The sequence below is a fragment of the Artemia sp. Qi Xiang Cuo genome, chromosome 12 (assembly GCF_049724085.1).
Source record: "Artemia sp. Qi Xiang Cuo chromosome 12, ASM4972408v1, whole genome shotgun sequence".
Lineage (NCBI taxonomy): Eukaryota > Metazoa > Arthropoda > Branchiopoda > Anostraca > Artemiidae > Artemia > Artemia sp. Qi Xiang Cuo.
In genome coordinates this window covers 5,884,889-5,900,210 of record NC_142805.1, presented here as the reverse complement: position 1 = coordinate 5,900,210, position 15,322 = coordinate 5,884,889, and the positions used below count along the sequence as shown (strand labels likewise).

At 35.3% G+C, this 15,322-nt stretch overlaps 1 protein-coding gene across 1 annotated transcript in view; it reads left to right on the top strand.

Annotated features, from left to right (window-relative positions):
• LOC148945695 (uncharacterized) overlaps positions 1 to 15,322 on the top strand; it is a 65,422-nt gene that overhangs the window by 17,169 nt on the left and 32,931 nt on the right. Inside the window, 1 exon segment of the mRNA XM_089098246.1 lies at positions 2,694 to 3,162. Within this exon segment, the coding sequence (XP_088954372.1) occupies positions 2,694 to 3,162 (469 nt within the window).

Here is a 15,322-nt window from a genome sequence, read left to right as displayed (position 1 = left end):
AGCTGGCTAATGCTTTTCGTTCATGGTACTTACGTGTACTTGTACTTGTAGCAGGACTCAAGCATCTCCGCTCTCCCTGGCGTCCAGTAAATTCGTCATTGTAGTGAGCCAAGAGTCTCGGTCGTTTGCGAGTGGCTCAATCAAATCGAGCCAGGAATTTTCCCATCTTCGTCCATACTTTTAGAAACCATCGATTGGGTCTAGGTCAGCCTTGGTGCAGGCGAGCCACGTTTTCTTTTGTCCCCCATGTCGCTTTTTCCATCCCGAAAGAGGTGTGCATCTGACGGCTTTATTGACAAAGGTGTGGTGTGGGCGGCGAAGTGTATGGCTGAACCATCGGAGTCCTCTTTGTTTAATTATAATGGCCAAATTAGAACGCTGATAGCAGATTTTGTGGAGTTCGAACATTGCTGACACGATCACGGAGTTTAATGACAATGATTCTATTTGAGCATGAATGGTCAAATACGTTGAGGGCTTGAATGTAGGTTGCTTTCATAGTCCATTTCTCACATCCGTATAGTAAGACAGACCAATAGATTCATTCTGGGTATTCTGGCCTTAAAGCTTTTGTGACAGATGACTTCCACCGCTTTGAGATGAGGACATAATCGATCAGATTTGTCGTCTTTCCATCTGGTGATATCTAAGTTGCCTTTCTTCTCTTTCTATGTTTGAACATTGAGTTCGTAACAAAGTAATCATTATCCCTGCAGAACTCAAGTAGACGCTCCCCACGTGCGTTTCACCTCCCAAGACTGAATCTGCCTAAGACATCACTGTCAGGTTGTGCAGCTTCTCCGGCGATAGCATTGATTTCACCCATTACAAAGAGGAGATCTTTCATTGGACTTCATCAGTTAGAAACTGAAGTTGTTAATAGAAGGTGTCAATTTCTTCATCAGGTCTCGAGGAGTCGGGGGCGTACACTTAGATGAAGGTGATGTTTTGTACTTTCGCTCGCAGCCGAATCATCATAAGGCGCTCTGAGACTAACTTTGTAGCTATGAATGCGCGCTTCGCTTTGCGTGACAGGAGAAAGCCAACGCCTTGTCGGTGTTTGCCATCAGATCTACCAGAGTACGAAAGTATGATGTCAAAACATCGTTGTTCTGAACCAGGTAAGTGAGTTTCCGAGAGGCCAATAACGTCCCATCTGTACCTCTGGAGCTCTTTGACAATTAGCTCTAGTTTCCCAGTCTTTACCAAAGTTCGCACATTCAAAGTCCCCAGGTAGAATGGGGCTTTCTGGGTCAGAATAGGGGTTTCTCCTGGTGGAGTGCTATCATCCTCAATGGGATTCGTCATCATCTGCCGAGTTCGCATATCTTCGTCTGAAGTCGTCAGATTGTCGGTTCCCCCGTACCCGGTAACATTACCATTATCATTATCATTCGCTATTATATCTTGCTTTCCGTCGGTTACCCCGGACGGGGTAGCACGGTTTCGTCTCTTTGTTTTCCACTGATCCATAACATTTAAAAGAAGAGGGTTTCATGGCTATTGTAGGGCAGCGGCAAGCCACTCCTCTCTGTCCTTTGCCGGTGGCAGATTTCCTCCATCTTGAGAGTACTCCGCCCTCACAGCTTTCTGCTTGCTGACTATTTACCCATAGCCGGGACTAGGGTTTGACTCTGTCGGGACGTGTCCACGCTCCGGTGGGCCCAGAACAGAACCATAAAAGGGGCCTTGTTTCATCCTTAACTGTGTTTGGCCCCACAGTTAGGGATCCCAGTTATGTTTAAGGACCCCCAGGAACTGGGTCCCCCTTGTTCCGCGCCTTTTTATTGGTTATTCGAAGGAATCCCCCATATCTGGAGGACTTTCCCCTATCCACCACCTGGGGACGCGCCTGAGCTGCCTGGGGGCGGAACTCACTGAGAAGGTAACTCAGTGTACTTAGGCTATTTGGCTTATGCTGATGACATTATTTTACTTAGTCGGTCGATGAGTGTGTTGATTGAAAACTTTAAGATTTTAGCGAATGAGTTAAAGAAAAAAAGGTTCTAGAAATTAACCTCGCGAACTGCCAGTATTTTATGATTAATGACCCTCTTGGCTCTCCCCCTCTTGATTGCGGTAATGATCGGATTTCCCATGTTTTGGACTTTGTGATACACCTAGGGGTCCTATATTATTCTGTAAAAAGAATATCACCTCTTTTAATAAAAAGCCATCTGGAAATTATGATAAGAAAGACCTTTGGTTCCCTCGTTCATCTGCGGGGCAATATGAGAAGGGGTATATTAGCTAGACTGTATCAGTCGACGGTTCTGCCGTTGATTAGCTTTCCTGTGGTGATTTTGTAAACTTTCCATCTTCTGCTTCATCTCAAATTAAAGTTGCGTATTTTAGATATCTTAAGTTTTTACTAGGTTTTCCGCTAAGTGCTTGTAATACTTCTTTAAAATATGTGTATGGAGTAAAGGATCTACTCAATGTAAGAAAGAGGAAGTGTGAGCTATTAGTTCAAAAGGTTCGAAATTATCTTGAATATAGAAATTTTTTCCCGTTTTCTTAAAAATCTAATATGCTAACCGATTGACGTAGATGATCGTATTTGTTAGTAGTTCTGGTCTTGTTAATTGTAAGTTGTGTCTTTATATTTTATATATATTTTGAATGTACTCCTCATAGTGTATCCTGAGGAAAAATAAAAATATTATTATTATTATTTATTTATGTTTTTGCAGAAAATTATGTAGGAAAACAAGAGGCTTCTGATACTGGAAAAAAACCTTTTGAATGTGATATATGTAAGAAACGGTTTACTTCAAGTTCCAGTTTATCTCGTCATCAAAGAGCTCATACTGGAGAAAAACCCTTTGAATGTATTAATTGTGAGAAAAAATACCGCCGAAAAGAACATCTATCTGATCATCAAAGAACTCATACTGGAGAAAAACCTTTTGATTGTGATATTTGTAAGAAATCTTTTACTTCAAGTTCCCATTTATCTTCTCATCAGAGAACACATACTGGGGAAAAGCCTTTTGAATGTGATATTTGTAAGAAATGTTTTACTGCAAGTTCCAGTTTATCTATTCATCAAAGAACTCACACAGGTAAAAAACCTTTCAAATGTGATGTATGTGAGAAACATTTTACTACAAGTACCATTTTATCTATTCATCAGAGAACCCACTGGGATCTCTACTCCCAGTAGAGAACCCAGAATGTATGATACGTGAGAAAATATACCGCCGAAAAGGACATCTTTCTGATTATCAAAGAACTCATACTGGAGAAAAACCTTTTGAATGTGATATTTTTAAGAAATCTTTTATGTTCAGTTCCGATTTATCTTATCATCAAAGAACTCATACTGGAGGAAAACTTTTTGAATTTGATACTTGTAACAAATCTTTTACTTCAAGTTCCAATTTATCTAATCATCAAAGATTCCATACCTGAGAAAAATCTTTCAAATGAAATATATGAAAGAAATGTAATACATCTAGATCCGGTTTATCTGTCCTTAATTTACGATTTAACTCGTCATCAAAGAATTTATACAAATAATTGAATTTGACGGGATGTCCAACACTAGATGTTCATGTCTATAAACTATGTTCTCTAAATTGTCTACTTTTCCACTTTTATTTTTATGTGAATTTTTTTTCAATTATATTGCAATCTTTTCCTTCTTTCACCGTTTTTATTTAAATATTTTTAATATTGTCTTTGTGTTTTTGTTTTATTTGACTTTTATTCTATGTAATATATGGAAACATCTTATTTTTAATAAAACGGGTGAATCTACATAGAAACTTTATAGGGCCATATTTAAAAAGTGGTCTTTTTCAAGAAATGAGCATTTCAGTTTTTTACAGAATTAAGAGATTAATTTCTGCTTTTTTCTGAATTGGTCTACAATTTTTTCGTTTTTTATGAATCAAGTGTTCCATTTTTTGTTTTTCTTAATTCTAGTAATTTAAATTTTACATTTTTTCAATTTAGCGTTCTTGATTTGTTGATTTTATGTATAAATGATCAATTTTCGTAAATATTTTTATTTGACTATTGTAGTATTAGGTCAATCTTGTAATAAATTTTTAATCTTTGTGCTTACAATATTTACTGTTTGTCCTTTATACTATGACCACGCCTATCTTTCTTTCAAAAACACCATAGAGGAGGCCCTTTGTAGATCTGGAAATGTTAATAGAAGTATGTGAGTTGTTCAAAAAAAAAAAACAAATTAATGTTCGTTTTAACGATTCTCACTGCTAGCGCTTTATACCGGGACCCCACCTACCTTTCTTTCAAAACCAGTATTGTCATAGCGTTAGCTACAAATAAGTGACAAATTTTTGCAAAAATTTTATTTAACTATTGTAGTATTAGTTCAATTTTGTACTAAATTTCAAGGTTCGTGCTAACGACTCTCACTGTTAGCGCTTTATACCAGGACCACGCCTTTCTTTCTTTCAAAACCACTATTATCATAGCATTAGCCGCAAATAAATAATGGATCTTCTTTGTGTAATGATGGTAAATCACAGATCATAGATCCCCATTCTAAGAGCACTTGAGCGCAAAGAACATATATTACACAGTATAGGGCAGTGTTGCCACCCTGGCCAGGAAGAATTTACTAAATCTAATAGAAAAAATTTACTAAATCGCATTTGTTTTTACTAAATTCTCCAAAAAATCAATTTGTTGGAGTTACGGGGAGGCGGAATATTTCTTTTCCCTAAAAAGTGTGGAGCTATTGGTGATTGGTTGAGGGTAGGGGTGGGCTTGCGCAGTACAGAAGCAATATCCACCTTGAAGGGTCTCTTTTTTATGACTCCTTCATAAGTCTGTCATTAAACTATTTTCGTTCCATGGGAATCGGTCACGACAGTCGGAGAAAGAGAAACAACAACCTGCTGCGAATTTTTACCGGTCAGTAAACTACTGACCTGATTGTTCAAATCACTTTTCGTAGACTTGACCGAATCGGACAACAGGTTGTCCGTTTGTGCCCGCAAGAAGTGAATTCAAGAGGGCAACAGTTTTCTCACGACTCCTACAGTATCTGACTGGGAGAAAAGATTCTACCAGAAACGGATTGCGAGTGATACACCGCCTAGTAAGCCTTGTCTGTACGTGACGGCTTTTTCTTGCCATCTCCTTACAGGATGCTGTCTTGGCAGTGATGAAGCACTCAAGAACCTCGAATCATCGATCCTCCTGTTGCTTTGTGCAGCTTCGTACATTACACAGTAATTTACTGTGAGCAGATTGCAGTTTTCTCCTATTGGTAGTTTTTGGTGCCTGACAAACAAGAAACTGCTGTCAAGACAAAACTTTAGATGATTCTAGCATTGTTTTGAGCCGAACACTTTTTTTTTATGATGAACTTCCGACATAAAACAATTCGTTTTTCTGCCTAGATATTACCATCCTTACAGGAACTTTATTAATTAAGATGGTCATCTTCTCAAGATCAATTGTTGGAACGAATTACAAATCAACCTTAGCAAACGTATGAAAATCTTCAAATACAGGATAAAAAAATAATAATAATAAAAAACAAAGCCATAACCCTTCCGGTAGTTTCCATGAAGACGAAAAAAATTCCAACGTCCCAGATGATATGACAGGTGCATCCAAATACGCAATGCAAACAGGGGCATAGTAAAAAATATAACTATTTTCTGGTGACCAAACCCCCTTTGAATAGAAAAGTGGTCGACACATTTACATCCAGCTGTATCCCTTGACGAACCTTCATCCACATTCGCTATTTCAACAAGGTTGTTAGCTTTTTAAGTGCTCCAAAAAACGATCAGAGGAAAAAAACAATGTGAAGTTTTCCTCAGTTTTCACAAAATCTATAACCTCCTGAACAGTTAAAGAAGGTTCTCTTGGTCTCCACCTTGCGATTGTTGACACTGAGATTGTAACACTTCGGTGGTATGGACCAAGTCGCTACTCCCCCATTTTTATTTTCTCTACGGACCATTTTTTCGTGTGCATCATCGCAGTATCAGTTTCCGTCTTTAGCTACTACACATCAATGATGCCTCTTATTTCCTCTATTTCCCTACCAGCATTCTCCAAAAAATATGGAAATCGAACCATTAGTGGTACAAGTGTTCTGACTGAACCGCTCAAAGCAACGGCAGTATCGATGCACTCGAGATTCTTGAGAGTTTCATCGTTTATGTCAAACCTCTTGGCGATCTGCCTGTAGAGCTCCACATAGTATGACCTGCAGATTTTTTGGAATTCTCCGAGGTTCAGAAGAAAATTCGCATGATTGCTATAATTTTTGCGTCAGCTTCCGACTGTAACAGAGGAAACCCTGTGTTTGGAACGAGGTTAAATTAGCTCAGAGGAAGAACTACACTCTGGAGTGTCTGATGCTCCAGGGAAACTTACAAAACTTCCTCTTGTGCAGCCCTCTTTATCACACTGGGCTTCACAATAGCGGGCTTCAACAGAGCTTCACAGCACTTCAATAACGAGGTAAATGTAGCTCTGGTGCATCTCTGAATACTGTGAAAGTGGATTCCTCTGCTCTGAAACTCCAGATTGAGCACATTAATATTCTTCAGCGTGAAAGACATGAAAGACAAACGATAAATCGGCCTTGTCTTCTCCCGACTAGCCCTATCAGTGTCAGGGTTGTTAGATTGATTACCCAGGAACAGAACCAAGGCACCCACTGTTCTAAAGTTCTGTTAACCGCTGCTTCAAGAGACAGCCATCGTGTTGCACTGATGGACAGCAGCCTGTGTTTGGTAATATTTGTAAACTCCTGAAATTGTTCATTCTCCTTCACGCGTTTTGGAATAAAACCAATATAGCCTTCCACACTTTCAGGTAAGAGTTCGAGCTTCAGGTTTTCAAAGCTTCACGCGATATACTGATGGTGATGAAGAGGTGGGTGGGACTGAGACTGAAGCCGTAGAATAAAAAAAGTCAATTCAGACAGAAAAAGTGTTCAAATTGTTTTCAACAGAATGAAACTTGGCACAAAAATAATTTAACATATTTGTTTTTTTAAATTTCTGGTAAATTTACTAAAAAACTTACTAAATTTAAAACATCTTGAAAAATCTACTAAATTTGACCTCGATTTACTAAATTTACCAACTTGGGTCCGTTTTTACTAAATGTAGTAAAATTTTACTAAGTGTGGCAACCATAGTATAGGGGAAAGATGGGGAAACATGTAAAAGAACTTGTTCTGAAATAATATAAAACCTTTTGAAAAGTATTGCTTGATGTTGGGATATACATAAAGCTGAAAATCAATGTTGGGGGTGAAAAAACATGTGAACTCCAACTTGAAAAAAAGGTAAGTCTGAAAGTCCCCAGAAAAGAACTTGTTCTGAATTAATAAAATAAGGCCCTTTGAAGAGACTAAGAATTGTACAGACTGTGTAGACATATTGTTAAAAATCTGAAAATATTTATGTTGAAGAGTTTTTTGAGCTTGAATTTGTTCATGTAATTGAACTTGGGGCGTATATGAAAAAATGCTCGACGGTTGTTTTTTGCAAGATCTCCAAGGATTTTTTTTTTCTTTTACCCGTCTTTGCTTAAAGGAGATAAATACTATACTTATAGCCAAATCCCATGTTTTCATTTCATTAATATAATACTTTTTTCCGATTTTCATGAATTTTGAAACAATAAACTTGAACCTTTCTCTTCCAGCAAGGTCCTACCCATACAGGGCACTTCACGGGGGTTTCGGACCTCCTTCCGTTTCAACTAATGGCTAAAAAAAAGTGCTCTTTCAGCCCTCTACAGCAAATTTTTCTCTAGGATGTCCTACTAATGTTTTGGAGCATGTGAAAGCTTTCTTCTGGCTTTGTAAGCTTAGAAATATGTTTCAAACCTGCTTCTACTAAAATACTAATAGTTTACCTATATGTTGTAAAGAAATAAAACAATATTGTGATAGTAAGTGATTTATTTAATAAAATATTAAAATGACACTACATAATGTACAAAAAAATGCACTTTACTGTTCTGTTAAATATAATGGTAGTTACAAATCGGTAGAAGCGGCGGGATGTCTTCTTCAAGTCTTTCTTCTTGGGGGTACTGGGAGGCGAAATATATTGGCAATGGGAGCTACCGGGGTGATGTCTTCTTCAAATGTATCTTCTTGGAGGTACTGCGCAATAAATATGATATCTTAATCTTGTGTATCGTGGGGAGGGGGCTCTCGAAAATTTCGATTTCTTCACGTATGGCAGGGGAACATTTTCGATGAACATAATATCCTCATCGTGATTGGAGGGGGGTCGAGAATTTCGGTATCATTTCACTCATCACTGGCGAGAATATTTTCACTATTGTCTTCTCTCGCTTGTTTTATTGTTATACATATATTATGTTCCTTAATGTTAATTGAAATATTCATTTTAATTTGATGGTTTAAGCGTCACACTTAAACTAAGACTAGTGAATAGAATTACAATGTGGATAAAATTGAGATGTGTGGGTTGACTTTCAACCTCAGTGGGGGTGCATTAGACATGGGTTGCCTTTCAGTCTCAGTAGGGGGTGCAATGGATACTGGTTTAAAAATGTTGTAATCTGAAAATTTTTAAGGGGTCTGTATCTAGTTGGGAGTTTGATCGTTGAAAAATATTTGTGGGAATTTAAGAATGATCCTAGGAGGGGCATAGAACGAAAAGTATCTTGGAAAATATATGCGGAAATTTTAGAAAGTTTCTAGGGGGTATTCCTGTGAGGTTTTCGCGAGGGAAAATGTTTTGATTTTTATCTTAATATTTTTATTCATTTGAGTTTGAGATTCCTGGAAATTCATGAGTTGTTTGGGAATTAAATGAAAAATATTATTGGAAAAAATATACAATGGTATGGTGAAACTCTTAATTAAACAGTACCTCAATAACTCTCAAAGATGTTTGTCGTCTTTGATTGTGAATAAATTGGTTTAAAGAAGTCCTCTTGTTGTGTAATTTTTGAGTTTGTGTTTTTATTGCTCAATATGGAGTTTACTGAAGAGTCCTGCTACCACTGACATGTAAATTATAATATACATACCTATAATAGAGATTTGTGGGTTAGTTAGTTAAGACGATTGAACCATATAGGGATTTACAATCGTGTGAGTCCCCCATTCTATAAGGTTGGGAAGGATTTGAATACTATTCAAGATGAGATAAAAGAAATATGTAGTTTTTGGAGCTGAAGCGTTGTTTGTAAATGTACCCATAGATAAACTTCTAATTGAAAAGTGCGAGCTAATATTCCCCTATTCAATTTGGAAGATTTCCAGTGTCCAAAATATCCCTACAGGAAACATGATCCCGAAGACGAGATACGATTTTATAGTCCATTGATCGTAAAACACATTCCTTCTCGGGTTATGTGTTTCAGACATTCTAGGCAGATAAATGAAAGTCATGGTATAAATTGGGACTGTACTAAACGGGTATTGAACAGTAATATTTAATTATCATTTTATGTATATATGTTTTTTCTATTAATAATAAGTAAGTTTTTTTTTAACGCCTTAGCCTCTAGCATATGTGTTTTGAAAATACACTAAAAATATAATCCAAGAAAAACTAGGGTCCAAAAAGGATATAACCTAATGAAGTGTATGTCGACGTCAGGTTCGACCAAGGTGAGATCCGAGCTCCAGAAAAGCTTGGATCCCAAGAATGGTTAAAAGTAAGAAAGGGAAAAGTTCAATTGAAAATTTTTTAGGTATTCGGATACTCATGTGAACCATAAACCCTTGTAAAAAAAGGTTAGGTCTTAAAATATTGTAAAAATACTCAGTTAAACATGGTTTTCCAAAGGCTCCTCAATATAATACGTTGAAATATGGAAAAAGTCGCTTAAAACCTTCAAAAACTAGTATGCCTTTATTCAAAATGGCCCCCGGATGTGTATGAAATTGTAAAAACAAGATTTTCAAATTCGAGAAAGTGTTAAGTGTCCTAATGCGAAATTCAAAAAAATTTAAATGCCGAAAAAGTATGTTTTCTAGTATACCTTGAAATTTCTGCTTGTCAGAAAACATACTTCATATAAAGAACAAAGTATTATCGTCTAGTTTTCAAAAAAAAAAAAAAAAAAAAAAAAAAAAAAAAAAAAAACGGCACAGCAATCCTGAAGGAGGGCACATATTTTCTTTTTATTTCGACTATTTTTATAATTTTTATCGATAGTTACGAGTCTGAACAAGAAATGTTAGATGTCAGAAAACGGGGGATATACCCTCTAAAAGTCAAGGAATCTTAATGAAAATAATCAAGAACTGGATTTTTATTGCAGAAGGTGGATCGTAAAGGATTGGCGTTTATTATGATTCCAAATATATGAATTTTATTAAGTTTATTATTATCCGTCAAAAGCTACGAGGTTGATAAAATCTGGAAAGATTTGTATGTTTGTAAGATTTTGCGTATCAGAAAATAACTTAGTAGAAACGCTAAATTATATGACAGCTAAATTATATCGAGAAATCTAAAGGCCCCCTAAAAATGTAATCAGAAGACAAAAAAATTATCATATACCACGAAAGGTAAAACCCCCAATATCTCATAAAAAAAGAACGTGGGGTTACATAGGAAATCCCCCAGGAAGTTACCTACCAAAAAGGAATTGCACCTGCTCTATAGGGATTGATAGCTAAAACTCTACTCAAATTCCTCCAGTTAATATTGATGATGTATTGCCTTTGAACACTGACAAATATGAGTATTTTTTCCGTAGTTTTTTTTCTTAACTTTTTCCGAATTCTCTATCTTGTACCCCAAAGATTTGTTTTGGTCTTTCTGTTAATTTTAAGTTTTTATATTTTTCTTACTTTCAGTTGAAGCAACTTGTGTTTCTTTTTAATTTCTGATCACTTTTCTTATAATGCTGGGAAATTCAGCTCCCCTTCATAAAAAAATCCCTTCCCCTACAGAAAATGTCTCAAAAACAAGTTCCTCCCACTTGGAATAACCCCTACACACCGCCGGAAAACAAAATCTCCTTACTATAATTTTTATTAAAGACATTAATTTCTTATCGTTTTTTTTTTCAAATCACAGTTTATATAATTATCCAGTAAGTTTACCGCAGGTGATTTCTGGCTCTTCATTCTCGGTGCGAACAAAAAGCTCCTCCCACTTATTTGTGCACTTATTGTCCGATTATTGGTTGAGCCGGCCAAGTGGTTTTGTCAGTACTTGTTCCGTAGGTGATTATTCTTTGTCTACCCGTGAAAAGATCTAATGCCGCTTATGTTTATAGGTTCTCTGGAGCACTCGCACTTCGGTCCGGGTTTTTATAATGGGTGAGATAGGGAAAGATCACACTGCTAATTATATAAACTGTGTTTCAAATAGTGCCGTAAATTCATCCTCCATAGAATATTTTTCCCAGAAATCCCAACCAAAGTCGAAAGATTCCTCTTTATTGAGAATTGCTCCCCTGGAAAAGACATCCGGAGCAAAGTCCTCCAGGAAATTCCAACCCCATTGAAAATCTCCCCTGGAACGTCTCCATATGTTAAATATGTTCACCAAAGACAAAATAAAACAATCAAAAAGATTTTCAAATACGAATTCGGGCAAATCCCCCACTGTAAAATTTCCCTTTGAAAGCTTAATCCCAGAAACTACTCTTTTCAAGGAAAATTCTCATCGTGGAGATTCCCCTCAAGCAGAAAATTTCCTCTCCCTCCTCCAAAAAAACACTTCCTAATAACGAATATGATAATTAAACAATGGAGAAATTTCTTAAATTACAGCCCTTTCCCGAGGCATTCTGGGGGTTTATGCTATCCTTAAATGCACAGTTATTGGATATTTCCGCTTTGCAAAACAAAATTGATATCTCGAAATTTTGACTGTACCATTTTGGAGAAAAAGTGGCTCGAGAGAGGGTAGCTCCAACCTTTTTGGTCCCTAAAAAAGTGCACTAGAATGTTTTTATTGCTGATCTCTCTACATTTTGTTTGATCAGTGGTTCAATATGATAAACCTCGAGGAACAAAAAAACAACAACAAATAAACAGACATCCGTAGTCTTCCTTCTGGTAAAAAAAATTAGATTTATCATTTTGCATATAGGAACGAGAAATCTTGACATTAGGGTTCTCTTATGCGTTGGATCTGATAGTATGGTTTTCATTAAGATCATTTAATTCTGTAAGGGTGTTTCCCATATTTTCAAAAATTTGGAAAATTTTCTCAGCAATAGAAAGTTTTATTATTTTATAATTTTAATCAGAAAATTTTGCATAATTTTAATAAGTATGAAAAAACTATTTCTATGGTCTTAAGTTATCAAAATTCTGTTCATGGGCGCCGGCACGGGGGGGGGGAGGGCATACCTTCCTGGAAATTTGGGACTATAAAGTAATTATAAGGAAATCAAAGATAAGAGAGCAGAATATGGGAAAACCATAGAAAAAATGTGTGTTGCCCCATTGTTGGCTGCCTGCCAATAGATTTTGACCCTTAACAAGGAAAATAGAAATTGTAATGTGTGACTGAGTGACCCCTTTCCAGTTTGCCACAAACATTTTTTCTATATGATTTGGTTGGAGTAACGACAAAAAAAAAAATCAATCTTCGTGTAATGAATGGTAAGTAAATAACGATCCTTGTCAATAACGAAAGTATAAGAGACTAACTATTGATAACATTCAATCAAAGAATAAGCTTTTTATGCTGATCATAAATATTTTTTTTTTATTAGTAATTAGTGCTGTTGTACAGAAGAAGGTTCGTATAATTATAGAAATTTCGGTAATTATAGAAATAAGGGGCAATTTCAGTGAAAAATATACTGTCAACTTTTGCTTGCATTACAATAGTACCCATGAGCTGATATGTGAAGCCACTATAATCAGAAATTTTCCCAATGAACAGAATGCTGGGAATTTCTGTATTTTCGCCCTGAACGGATACGTTTTTTGTGTTTTATTATCTTTTTTTCTAGGAGTGATTATGTTCATCTAGTTGTCACTTTGAAAAAGATTTAATTTTTTTGTGTTAAACATATTTTGTTTTTTGTATTCAAAATTGAATAAAAATATTGAATTAAAAAAGTTTATTTGATTTTCTTAATCTTTAATTAAATGTTCTACTTTGAACAAACTACTTTGATAATGCGTTACTTCTTATAAACACTGAGTCTAAAGGCATTAAATACTTGGTGTTTGATAACCAAGTTCAAAACTGTCGATATTGTTAAAAAAACATCCGTCCAACGCTTCGGCATTGCTCAATGGAACTGAATGATGGAAGTTTATATCTTAGTTTTTGTAAGTAGGATATTGCTTTGTGTATTTTCTGTAATTACTTACTTTTTTTCATTTTTATATACTTTTACATTAATTTACATGCTTTTCCTATTGCCTTTACAAAAATATTTGTCTCTAATCTTCATTAAATAAAAAAAACAAGTTTTTTCAACTGAAAGTAAGAAGGAACATAAAAACATAAATCGGACAGAAATCATTACGTATATGAAAGGGACTGGCCCCCTTTTCTATACCTCGCTCTTCACGCTACGGTTTTTCGGTACTTAAAAAAGTGACTTATTGTTCTAATTAAACGACCCTTATGTTTCAGGAGTCATTTTAAAGAATTGGGACAAAATGTAAATTTTATTGCTAAGAGCGAGGTGTTGAGGAGGGGGTGACCCCCCTCATATACGTAAAAAATTCTGTTCGATTTAAGTTTTAATGTTGCTCCTTACTTTCAGTTTTTTTTTAAATACTTGTTTGTTTTTTTAATTTAATTTCTGATTTTTTTAAATAAAGCCAGGACACCTGACACTACCTCCACGGAAAAGTCCTCCTTCCCACCGAAAAATCCTTTGGAACATTCAAGCCTGGCGAAAACTTACCCCGGCCAATTACCTTTAACATCTCTGTGTTTAAAATTGAATTGGTAAATAGAAAGCAAGACATATAAAGAAAATTCGTATAGGAATTCTGGCAAATTCACCCAGTGTAAAATATACCCTGAAAAGTTCACCCCCTGGACACTTCCCTCTCCAGGGAAAATTCTCCCCGTGTAAAGATCCTTCAAGCAGTAAATTTGTCCTCCCCTCCCCACCCAAAAAATATATGTTCACTTCCAAATAACAAATAAAACAATGGGCAAATTTTATAACTTAAACACCTTTCCCCAGGGGCTTTAAGGGGTCATTTCACGTCCAAAGACATAGTTGTTGGGTCTTTCAACTATGCTGAACCCCCCAAAAAATATAAGAAAATTTTGATCAGACGATTTTGGGAAAAACTGGCGGGGGGAAGGCCTATTTGCCCTCCATTTTTTTGGTCGCTTAAAAATGGCACTAGAACTTATCCTTTTCGTTAGAATGAGCCATCTTCCGACATTCTAGGCCCACTGCGTCGACACGATCACCCCTGAGAAAAAAATAAAATAAACACGCATCCATGATATTTTGTCTTGTAAAAATTACTAAATTCCACATTTTAGCAGATATGAGCTTGTAACCTCTGCATTATGATTCTTTGATGCGCTGAATCTGATGTTTTGATTTTCATTAAAATTTTATGACTTAAAGGGGGTCTTTCCTCTTTTTTCGAAAATCAGACAAATTTTCTCAGCCTAGTAGCTTTTGAAGGGTAAATATGTCAGTGAGTTATATATTTCTGTATATAACTTATATAGTCAGTGAGTTATATATATTTAAAAGTAGTAGGTTAAATATGTCAGTAAGTTCTATATTTCTGTATATAACTTATATTTTCAGTGAGTTATATATATTTATAAGTAGTAGGTTAAATATGTCAGTGAGTTATATATTTCTGTATATAACTTATATATTCTGTGAGTTATATATATTTATAAGTAGTAGGTTAAATATGTCAGTGAGTTCTATATTTCTGTATATAACTTATATATTCAGTGAGTTATATATATTTATAAGTAGTAGGTTAAATATGTCAGTAAGTTATATATTTCTGTATATAACTTATATATTCAGTGAGTTATATATATTTATAAGTAGTAGGTTAAATATGTCAGTAAGTTATATATTTCTGCATATAACTTATATATTCAGTGAGTTATATATATATTTATAAGTAGTAGGTTAAATATGTCAGTAAGTTATATGTTTCTGTATATAACCTATCTATTCAGTGAGTTATATATATTTATAAGTAGTAGGTTAAATATGTCAGTGAGTAATATATTTCTGTATATAACTTATATAGTCAGTGAGTTATATATACTTATAAGTAGTAGGTTGAATATGTCAGTGAGTTATATATTTCTGTATATAACTTATATATTCAGTGAGTTATATATATTTATAAGTAGTCGATTAAATATGTCAGTGAGTTCTATAATTCTGT